This window comes from Mirounga leonina, unplaced genomic scaffold, assembly GCF_011800145.1.
Source record: "Mirounga leonina isolate KUSES-001 unplaced genomic scaffold, KU_Mleo_1.0 Mir_114, whole genome shotgun sequence".
NCBI lineage: Eukaryota > Metazoa > Chordata > Mammalia > Carnivora > Phocidae > Mirounga > Mirounga leonina.
In genome coordinates this window covers 34,422,898-34,434,908 of record NW_023270265.1, presented here as the reverse complement: position 1 = coordinate 34,434,908, position 12,011 = coordinate 34,422,898, and the positions used below count along the sequence as shown (strand labels likewise).

Here is a 12,011-nt window from a genome sequence, read left to right as displayed (position 1 = left end):
TCTCCAGGTGTCTCCTATAATGTCAGCATTTGGTCCAAAGGAACTTTTGCTTTCTGGGTATTCAGAGGATTAATATTTTGAATATAATTCTGAATGATTATGCAGTGTGAAAGCGTGCAGGTAGTAAAGCATCACATAAGGAAAACCATGGAAATTAAATACACTTCCCAGAGCCATTGCTGGGTTTAGTCTTCAGCGACTTACAGCTGCGGTTGCAAGAGTATGGATGTGGATCACACACTTAACATCAGGACGTGTGGAATAGATTGCAGCATGGGGACTGAAGCCTGTGTGGTCAATTTTCAAATCAGTACTTCCCTGATCAACCACTTCTCCTATTATATTGACTTTCACCTGGAAAAAATCAGAGAGACATATTTAATTGGTATCAATGTATCAAAGACATGTATCAAAGTCTGCCTGTGGTCCACCAGCTAAACCAGGGGGTGGCAAACTTTTTTGTCAAAGACAAACAGTAAATATTTTAGACTTTGTGGGCCTCTGATGCAACTACTCAACTCTGCCACTTTATGTAGAACCATAAAGAACTGTAAAAAAAAAAAAAAAAGTGTGGCTTTGTTCCCATTAAACTTTATTTACAAAAAACAGGCAGTCTGCAACAAAACTTAGAATTTATAAGTAGTAGTTTCTAAAAAGCCAAATAACTTAAAACTCTTCACTAAAGGTCTGGACAAGGTCTGGCATTTACTAAACTGGCTGGAAAATGTCCATTTGCTAACACTGCAGCACCAAGAACCAATGTAGTTCCTGCCATTCTAGAAGCCAATGATACTGGCTATGAGCATAATCATGGAAAAATAAAATGCTACACAGTCAGCCCCTCTGCTCAGACCAACTGAATTTTGCTGAAATCTATCTATAAAATACACACAGACTTTGTGTGTGGGTTTTAAAAAAATTCCAGAGTGTACAGCGTGGAAAAAAATTCGAAAGATTCCCTTCAAAGCATGGATAGGTTCACTGATAAGACCAACTTATTTATTAGTCTCTTCAACTACCTTGTTTTTCTTGACCCCTAAAGCTTTTCTTAAAAAAAAAAATCAACATAACCTTCCAAACTCTTTCTGTTCATTAGCAAATGTTTTCCCATCCATACCTTCTCTTGTTCTGTCCTGTACTAAAAACTAAAAGCTGTAAGAAAAGCACAAAGAAGGACAGAAAAAGTAACATAGGAATGAAAATTATACCAAATTGGAGGCTGTGGCTTCAGAAAAAGACAGGCCTCTAGGAATTATTATTATGTGGTCTTGCTCCTTACTTATTCTCACCTGAAAGAAAGAAAAAAAAATAGGTAATTACTGTAAGGTGTTCTTATTTTGCAGTGTAAATACGACGGGGAATATACTTGCAGTGAATAACTGTAAGAGATCGGGGGTGGGGGGAGGATGACAGGAAGCAAGAAAGCAGAAATTAAAGGTGTGCAACAGGAAACTTCCCTTGAAAAGTTTTCTTCCCTGAACACTCAAGCACTTGCTAAAAATTTCTGACATTAGTTTCTCATTTACTGAACTTACCTGAAGTGTTATCCCGGGAGTTCTAAGGTTGCTTAGGGTCAGCTACATGCATGAGAAAATATTAACTGAATGTGGTAATGACTATAATTTCGATTTACAACATGGAAATTAAGGGAAAAGGGGCAAAGGAAAGAGAACAGAGTCTCTTCTTGGGAAGGAGCTGAAGTGGAGATGAAGGGGAAACTAAGGAGCGGCCGGGAGGGAAGAAGAGGTGTAAGGAAGACTGCACCTGAGCCACTTCCACCACCAGTTTCATAAGCCTCCAAATATTGTCTGGCTTTCCAATGTGACAACATGAAAACAGATAATGGAAAAAATCTACTTAAAAAATAAAGCCCAGGGAGGAAACTTCCCTGATCCCCTCTATTTTTCCTGCCCCAACCCAAGTGCTTTTTAGTGACACTCATGCTCAAACAGAATTAATATGGAGAGAGAAAATTCTGCCAGAAGAATTTCTTCTTGGATAGGTTCTACAGCTGGTTTGAACAAAAGGGACACCACAGACAGAAAGTGGAGAAGAAAGCGAGCTTAACTGTAGCCTCTCCCTTGAAGACAAGGTTTAAATCAGGAGTTGGCTGTAACCCAGCATGCTAGGTGCAGAAAATGAAGTCTGGCTGGACTTACGAGTTAAGGTGAGAGGAGTACAGCTGCCTTCTGGCTGGGATTTTTTAGAAAAGGAATCGAAAGCCAAGGAACTCACGGAGATGTATGTATTTGCCAGCTGTGCCCATCCAAACAAGTCCACGAGTCTGTACAGGCTGGCAAGCTTACAGCGGGTAAGCTTTTCTCCCTTCACGTATGAGGCTGTATCTGCCCCAGGAAGGTCACTGATAGGTGTGACCATGCCGAGACCTAAAAGGAAAAGTTGTGGAGAGAGATTCACGTCAAGTAACGCGGTACCTGGAAGCAGCCTGAGTCTGCGAGCGTCCCAGCCTTGTAAATAATGATGTGAAACTTCTCAGCCCACACAACGTTCCTTAGCTTATCTTCCTTCACACGAGTACCCGCAGAGCTAAAATGCGCATCAGCAATCTTTGCTATTTCACCTAGTACTGGACTTGTGAGGGAGGGACTTGGTAGGAAAATGGTCACAGGATCCTAATGGCGAAAGTGTTATCAATACTGAGGTTACTGCTAATGTTATGATGAAAAGATCTCAACAGAAAGCTACTTTTCTAATAGCCCTTTTGACATTTATTAAAAAAAAATTTATTTAAGATAGAGAAGAATGCATTCAAACCGGTCTGCCTTTAGCCGTCACTAAGCAACAAAACCTAGTCTTGGGCTTTAGTGACCCAACCACTAACTTCAACTGTGACCATGTTCCACTTTCTCTTGGTCTTTGTTCTCCTTGACACCATTTACCACCTCTCCCCTGGAATTCTTCTGCGGGCCTGTGTGACACGGCCTGGACCTCCCATTCCCCTTTCACCTGTTGCTTCCTTCTCCTCCAACCAGCTCTCCTCCCTTCTGCCCTCTGTGGCTCCATCCCAAAGCTCAGTCCCCCACTATGCTCCCCTCTCATTTTACTTTTCCCCAGGAAAACACTACAGACTCTTGAATTTTCACTGTCACTTCCGTGTGGAAGACACCCTGAGCTTTATCTGTGACTAGGGCCTCCTGCCCACCCTCCAGCCTACTGCTTCTAACGGCCTGCAACCAACAACATACACATTAAAAAGGTCTAAAAGCGATTTTATCTCCCTGCTTTTTCTGACCTTCTCACTCCTCCTCAGTCTTCTGATGCGCTGGTACTACAATTCCCACAGTCTCACACAAGAAGTAACCTTCCCTGGGCCACCATACGTAATCCATCACCGTGTTCCGTCATCCTTTGCCTTCCAGGTTTCCTCATTTTCCATCCCTGAGTTCGCCTCACATGTAATGCTTTCAATAGGCCGCCTCATTTTCTCCTTGCCTGTAGCCCCTCTCTTTGTAAATCCATTCTTTATAAAGTCACCTTTTGCCTCACTACTCCCCTGCTCTAAGTTTTGCAAAAGCCCAACGTGAAGGCCTACAAGGTGCCAGGAGATTCACGTAAGGGCTGAAACTGGGCCTGCTGAAGACTGTAGGCACTAGAGAGGCCACAAGCCTGGGCTGAAGGGGCAGCTGACGCTCTGCGATCGGCTGCTACCATGTGAGAGTCGGAGGTCGGGGCGAACATTTCAACAGAAGTCTCAAGTCAACACTCGAATGTGAGAGCTTCTCAAATGTTCTGAACTAATTCAAAGAACGAGTTTCAATATGTAAGCCATACATTCAAAACAGCATAATTTCTAATAAAATTTCAGAGGCAGCTGTGAATCGATCTCTCACTCTCCCTGCCAATGTTAACTTCTACTTTCCACAACACAACATAAATTTTCCAGCCAAATTGGCTGATTTCTAGTCCCTGACCTCTGAACCACGGAGCACAAATCTCCTACTGCCATGCCTTTGTATATTCCAGCCAGCAACCTTGGCAGCTCAGCTCCTCTTTCCTGCTATGGTATCTAGGACACTCAGGATAGCTCCTCTTATTATTCTGGTCTTCCCTGACCTGTCTTCCTCTTCCAATTTTCGAAATTTTCTCTTTAGACTCTTTTCTTTCCTGCTTATGCCCTCCTGAATGATTATTTAATCAACATACACAGCTATGAGTAATACTTCTTTATGTCCATCTCCCAAGGCACTCCCTTAAGCTCTAGGACTGTATTTCCAACTGCAGCCATGTCTTGGCAGCTCTTGGCAACTTTGGCATGCCTAAAGTTGAACTTCCTCCATTTCCCAAGCCAAAAAGATCCCCAACTCTGGACATTCCTATTTTTGTCTAATAATACCACAAAATTTCCCAGTTAATTCTTCACACAGAAACCACAGAGGTCTTTCTAAATCACCCTCCTGCTTAAAATGGCTTTTCAAAGTTAGAATAGAATCCAAACTTCCAACTCTGGCTGGGAAACCCTGAATAATTCAGCCTCTGCCTATGTTGCTGACCTCACTTTGTTCTACTTGTCCCCCCAAACTCATGCTCTCCAGCCATAATCTTTAATTTTCATTCCTTGAAGAGACCACCAAATTCATTCTCATCTTGTTTCCACCCGACATTTGTACTTATTCCTTCTACCTGGAATGTTTTCTCTCGATCTTGGTATGGTTTGTTCCTTCTTACAATTCAGATTTCAGTTTAAATGTCACCTTCTCAGAGAGATTCTCCCTCATCATCCAATCTAAAGTAGTTACCTAGTTCTTCCTATCAAATCACCATCTATTAATTATTTGCACAGCACTTCCTATTATCTGACCATTTTCTTTAGTCTCCACAAGCACAGGAAACTTTGCCCATCTTGTTTATCACTGTATGCCCTATCTCTAACAGGGTGCTTGGAACATAACAGATACTCAATATTACAGAAAGAGCAAAACAAACTAGCTCAACCTTCGAATTTTTCTGTTCCTTCTGAGAGAAGGTTTCTCCGAAGCTACAAGAGTGATTTTGGAACTCATAGTTCTTCTCCCACTCCATCCCCACAATACCACATCAAACCTGTCACTAAGTCTTCTCTACTCTTCCTTGGTGATGCCTTTTTCTCATTGATCTCTTCCTTTTTGTACCCACACTCCTGTTTTAGTTCAAACACTTACACATCACACTGGGACTCTTTCAAAAGTTTTTTTAAACAATATGTATGTGCCAACATGCTGGTCCACTGTGAGTTCTACAAACACACCCTAACCTTAGCATGTTTCCATCATCATGTCTCTTTTTATGCCATTCCTCTATTTGGAAAGTACTTGAATTCACTGACTCCTACTTATAAATCTTTAACCAAAAAGAAACAAAGGAAGGAAGAAATGAAGGAAGAGAAGGAAAATGAAAGAGAAGAAAAAGACAATCCTTTGACTCTGACATGAAGCAGTCCCTGACAGTACCTTCTGGTACTCCATATCTGTTCTGGTATTGCAGTGAGCTCTGTACATAAATTGCTGAGATATAAAGTGCTTATAGTGTTCAGCTCACCAAAATGGTGCTCTCACCAAAGAGCTATTATTAAATGAGTAAAATGTCTTCATTCCTCTTTCATACCAAATTCTAACTACTCCATCTTCTAAAGCCTGGTTAGTTCAGGCCTCTCTTTTTCCATAGTTTTCTCAGTCCACTTCAGCCAACAATCGATTCCAACTCTGAGTTCATAGCCTTTTAAAAGGTCATTAGACAATTTCTTATGAACTGCTTTGTAAGTTTTTCTTCTATAGTTATCTTGCAGTTTTAATCATTTTTGCATTCATGGAATGTCTCCTCAACCAAAAATATACATTTATCTAGGACAGGGCCCTTGTCTTATAACTATTTTATAATCTTACAAAGTCTAGTAAATGCCTGGTTGATAAGAAAAGGTAAGAGATTTTTAACACTTTGTTACTTTAAGTATTAGACGTTATAAACTTAAGGACTGAACCAGAGCAGAGTAGGCTGCCATTCAAAGTAGAGATAAAATCGTAATTTTTTCAACTTCCCAAAACTATTTGCAATGACATCGATGGAACTAGAGGGTGTTATGCTGAGCGAAATAAGCCAGAGAAAGACAATTATCATATGATCTCACTGATATGTGGAATTTAAGAAACAAGGCAGAGGATCTTAGGGGAAGAGAGCAAAAAATGAAACAAGACAAAACCAGAGAGGGAGACAAACCATAAGAGACTCTTAAATCTTAGGAAACAAACTGAGCGTTGCTGGAGGGGCAGGGGGTAAGGGGATGGGGTAATTGGGTGATGGACATTAAGGAGGGCACTTGATGTAACGAGCACTGGGTATTATATAAGACCGACGAATCACTGACCTCTACCTCTGAAACCAATAATACATGAATTAAAATAAAAATTTTAAAAAAATTAATAAACTTTCCAAAACTGACGTACTGAGGGGAGGTGAAGTAAAGCCTGAAAAAGAATTGGCCATGATGTAATCTGCGATCTGCTGTAATGCCAGCAATCCAGTTGGGTTGTGGCCTTTCTTCATCTGTTCTTGAATAAGGCATTCCAGGTCTTCCCGAAAGGCCTGAAACACACAAAAATAACCACTAAGCACATACATCTCACTTGGAGCAGAACGATCCAAACATAACTTCCTCTATAATCAATCTTTTCCCCATCCCTCTTTTAAATAAGCTTTCATCTACACTACTTTAAAACAGATATGAAACACAAAATAATAAAGCACTGGAAGCAGCAGCAAGAAGCGCGCTTTCAGGGGAGGGAAAAATCATTAGGAATTCTTAATCTCAAAGAAAATGAGCTACTATAACATCTCCAACAGACAGATACAGATGAAACAACCCTGTTAACAACATGGAACTAGAGGACTAAGTACAGACTGATGGGGAAAGAGAGCCATGCCTTGTCTAGCAGCCTCATTATCTAGGTCAGGCTAGAGTCCCTATTTGAATGGGGCAAGGCTCTGACTACAGACCGCCTCACAGCAGAAGTCTTCACTAAGACATACTAAGTACATCACAGCTTCCATTTATGATTTCCATGGCAATCCCCTAGCTCCACAAACACTGAAAGCAAACTGATAAGCATGGAGAACTGATTACTCCCCTTCTGCAACACTGTGCTAAAGAAAGGACATTTTTTCCCCAACTTTGGGTACTATATGTTCCTGTTCTCAAATTCTGCTGTATCTTTTCTTTTGCAGGCATATGTACATGTGTCAGAAACAGTGTTTATATAAATAAGAATTCTGAACATTAAGAGAAATTCTCTATTTTACTAACCCTTGAGTTGCTAATATGATTCATCATCTGAAACCTCTCAATCCTTCACATTACTTGAAATAGCTCATTTTTATTTCCATAACACCCAACCAGTACTTATTTTATTAAATTCATTATTTGTTCTCTTGCTCAAGACTTTTTTCATTCATTTTAAACACAAAAGCTCTTGCGATATAAATTCTCTAAACCTTGCTCTTGGTTACATGTGAAGCAGAATGCCTGCCAGAAATTAAGTTCAATTTTTTCCACTTCACCTAAAAGGAGGAAGGCAGAAAACTGCCTTGGAATCACTACCTCCAAGAGGAGTACATACTAACCCCCTGGAGACCACTGGAATAATCTTCATCAGAGGGTGAATTTCCTTTGAGTCACCAACAGTAGCCTTCTTGTAAGGCTGGGAATAAGATCTCCTGGAGTCCCTGCTTAGATGTAGCCTTGCTTAGAGGATAGCTGCATAACTCAGAGGTTTTCAGAAAGGACTTCTTAAAAAAAAAAAAAAAAAAGGATAGGAACCCCATGGAGGAAAGGAGAAATGTGGTTTGAAGCTATGAGGTTGCAGATATTAAGACCAGTCCTGACTCAATGCTTGTGTTGCTTTCAGAACAACAGTTGAGAGGTATCTGTGATGTGAAGAGCTGAGTGCTAACCGCTGTAATCTTGGGAGCTCAACCATGGGGCACCATGGAATACCCTAACTGAGCTTAGCACAGGAAGAGGGAGGTCATCCTTCCCTAATGCACCATGGTGGCCTGTACAGGCATCTGGGTCAACAATGAACCTGCATCTTCTATTGGACAGAGTAAGAGTAGTTTTCAACACCAGGGAGGTCCAGTGGCCATGGGCTGTATACACTTCAGCATGACTCACATACGCACATGCAGACATATGTACACACCACATTTTGGATATAGAAGTCACTGATGAACCCTTTTGGACTATGTAAGCCACTGACGTTCTTGGGACAACTTAGAGGGGAGTAGAAATTCCAAGAGGAAGATGCTGTATTTTCTACTAATACAGCAAGTGGATGTTTGAGTGATTTAAAAAGTACTAGTGACCAGGGGCACCTGGATGGTGCAGTTAGGCATACGACTCTTGGTTTTGGCTCAGATCGTGATCTTGGGGTTGTGAAATCAAGCTCCACTTTGGGCTCTGCACTCAGCACAGAGTCTGCTTGAGATTCTCTCTCCCTCTCCCCCTCCCACTCGTTCTCTCTCTCAAATAAATAAATAAATCTTAAAAAAAAAATTCTAGTGACCATATTTGAATTCTGAGTTCATGGAACAGTTTATACCAGTTAAACATGGTTTTTCTTTTACAAATTTGAGGCTTGTTAAATGTAAATCATCAGCACAATGATACAAATTCTAAACATCTAATTCCATTGACTGTACCTAGTTCATTTAAATATGATTTAAACCACAGAACCTATCCTATAAAATATCCTCTACAAAGACACATTACACTGATCAGAAGACTCCATTTCTAAGACTTAGTGAACATAAAATGGTTGTGAGCTTCATACAGATGAGTAACATGAGTATTTTACCATATTTAAGGCTGAAAGGAAAAGAATCTTCTAGATATACTCATTTATCTTTATATAAACTATAGAAAACTTCTGGACATTGGCAATGGGCCAGTCGACTCTTCTGAAACTATCTTCCCTTCGAAACCAAATCCTGTTTAAACTTTCCTTCAGCTGAAAGCAGCTATAACCAGTATTCTTTTATTCAGTAAAATAATAATTAATAATAATACCTACAATGTGTATCACTCATGATTTACATTGCAATAGCTCTGAGAAATGGGCATCATTTTACTGAGTACCCCACCTCACAATGTTCCAGGAAGAATTTAAGACAGATTCCATAGATTAAAATTATACAAAAACAAATATAGGTTAGAAAAATTAAGCTACGGAAGAAATAAGCACAAGGAGATTAGTCAGAGCCAGGAAGGAGGTTAAGATACAAAGTACATGCTATAAAACTATAGGCATTTGCTAGAGATTGGCCAAATTTTATCTAAACTCTCTAGCAGCCAACATGAATTAAGATAATCTGCTCAGTATGCTGATATACAATGGCTTTAAGATTAAAAACCAACCAGTTGTTCAAGAGAATCACAACTATTTTTGAATTGATGAGACACTTCTGCTGGGTGGGATGAGAAAGCTAAATGAGAAAGGTCGAAAAATTTGTCCAAGGCAGTAATTGTCCAAGGCAAAAACTCAGGTCAAATGCTATTTTCATTAGTGAAAATGCTTTTTCCACTTTCATACATCCCACAACATGGTGGGCACCATCCTAAAATTTTGGGATGATCCAGTGTCATAAGGGGAAATATATAAGCCCTCTAAAATCAATTAAGAGAAATATATGAATTTCCCCTATAAGGCTAGTGAATAGCTTCTACACAGTATAGGAAAATAATTTTCAAAGTAAATGAAATTTCCCCGGCCTTTTTATACAGTTGTAAGTGCTTCAACAGATAAGAATTCTTCTATAACAAAAGATTTATTATTTTTTGTCATGAACATATTTATAACTCATTTTTAAGGTTTCAAATATTTTTGAAATATTATTCAGATAATTACCTAAGTCATAAGACATTATAAAAACTAATGATAAAAAATTATCTCAGCTGGTTTTAAAAATGTATCTATAAACATATTATTAAGCTTTAAAATATTGTATTAAAAGAAAAACATACTTATCTTTATGATGACAGTTAATCATATTTCTACTAAAATCCAATGTTAATATAATAATCCTTTATAGTTGATTCATTTGAATCTCACAACAAAGTCCTGAGATAGGCAATGATTTGAGCAAGGTTGCACAACTAGGGCGCCTGGGTGGCTCAGCTGGTCAAGCAACTGCCTTTGGCTCGGGTCATGATCCTGGAGTCCTGGGATCGAGTACCACATCGGGCTCCCTGCTCAGCGGGGAGTCTGCTTTTCCCTCTGACCTTCCTCCCTCCCATGCTCTCTGTCTCTCATTCTCTCTCTAGCAAATAAATAAAATCTTAAAAAAAAAAAATTAAAAAAGAAAAAGGTTGCACAGCTAATATGTAAACGGAGTAAAGGTTGAAATCTGGAACTCTCAGCTGGGCACAGGATCTTTCCCTAATTTTATAGGAAATGCGTTGTATCACTGAAACTAAATACAACTAATAAGGCAGCAGGCACGTTGTGATCAGAAATACAGGGTGAACTTCCCAGGCTAGATTAGAGCATTATGTTGTAATGATGGAGCAAAAAATTTATATAGCAGCAGCAGATGATGATCCACAAGTACCAAATACTTGCCCTCTTATAGCTGGGACTTCTCCCATCAAAGCAGAATGAAAAACTAATTTATACACAGGGCAGCAAGGTGGGCTTCTAAAATCAGATTAAACTAACAATTCCCTAGAGTGTCCACTAGAGGAGTCAGGCTAAAAGATCAAACAACACATATATAAAGCCACGGCATAAACCAGGTCTTCTATCTCTCTCTGAAACAGAACAGAAGAGGTTGTGGGAGTTTTTACACCTTGAATGCATGAATACATGAACGTGAATAAGCCAGACTGCCATCAGAATGATAGATTCTTTGGAGACCTTCAAGAAAACCAAAATATAGTCTAAGGAATTGTGATTATATAATCTTCAAGTGTTGCCATAAAATGCTTTCACTCAGCAATACTGTATATAACTTATGCATACAATTTTCACAGAAATACTTGCCTGCTATGTGCTAGTCATTACGTGGCTTGCTTTGATGTTATTTAATTGTCACAACCCCACGAGGTTCATTTTACTAACAAGGAAACTGAAGCTCAAGTTAAGTGAGTTTCCTATGTCACATAGCTAGTATGTGGTGGTTAACCCAGATCCAAAGCAAGCACCATGTGCATATATATACATATAAAAACATTCATATAAACAGATTAAAACTGGAAGTGATGAGAAAATGGGCTGACTCCTAACAGGTCAAGATGGTCTGGTACTCCAGGATCTCTATAATCTGTCATAATATAACATTTTGGCTGTATCTACCGTTACTACCTTATGCTTTGGTTTAGCCTATGAGGTTTGCTCATCACTCTCTGATCACAACCTGTACTTTTCTATCCCTGCTCACTCTATTTCATCAAAGGGAAATGCTGGCTTCCTCTGTTCCTCTACCTAATCAGTTCTCAACCTTCATCTAACACTCATCTTAAATGCCACCTTCTTCTTGAAGTCTCTCCTTTAATCACCCAATTAGATCTGATCTCCAATTTCTTCTCTTTCCACCCTCTTCTAAATTCTTTTAACATTTACCTTTACTACACTTAGGGTACCTGTCATAAGATTGTGATTTACTTTTCCTACTCTACTACACCATGATATTGGATGGTTGGGACTGTGACTTTCACATTGCTAGAGTCTCCCTGAGTGTCTAGTTCAATGCTCAATTAATAAAATAGTAAATTAGAGTTTTTCTTTTTTTTTTTTTTTTAAAGATTTTATTTATTTGAGAGAGGGAGAGAGAGAAAGTGAATGAGCAGGGGGAGTCGCAGAAGGAGAGGGAGAAGGAGACTCCCCACTGAGCAGGGAGCCCGATGCGGGACTCAATCCTAGGACCCTGGGATCATGACCTGAGCCAAAGGCAGAAGCTTAACCGACTGAACCACCCAGGCAACTTGTTTGTCTTCTTCTTTTCCTAGAATATAAGGAAAGAAAGTA

The 12,011-nt window shown here is 39.6% G+C and overlaps 1 protein-coding gene across 6 annotated transcripts in view; it reads right to left on the bottom strand.

The window, feature by feature from the left end:
• The window catches only part of ADD3 (adducin 3), a 124,187-nt gene that overhangs the window by 11,929 nt on the left and 100,247 nt on the right, over positions 1–12,011 (bottom strand). For all 6 annotated transcript variants that reach the window (XM_035028727.1, XM_035028765.1, XM_035028737.1 and 3 more), the window contains exons 3-6: positions 6,438–6,576; positions 2,236–2,387; positions 1,209–1,289; positions 205–354 (exon numbers count right to left, since the gene is read on the bottom strand). In XM_035028727.1, coding sequence (XP_034884618.1) covers positions 205–354; positions 1,209–1,289; positions 2,236–2,387; positions 6,438–6,576 — 522 coding nt within the window. The remainder of the gene's footprint in view (positions 1–204; positions 355–1,208; positions 1,290–2,235; positions 2,388–6,437; positions 6,577–12,011) is intronic.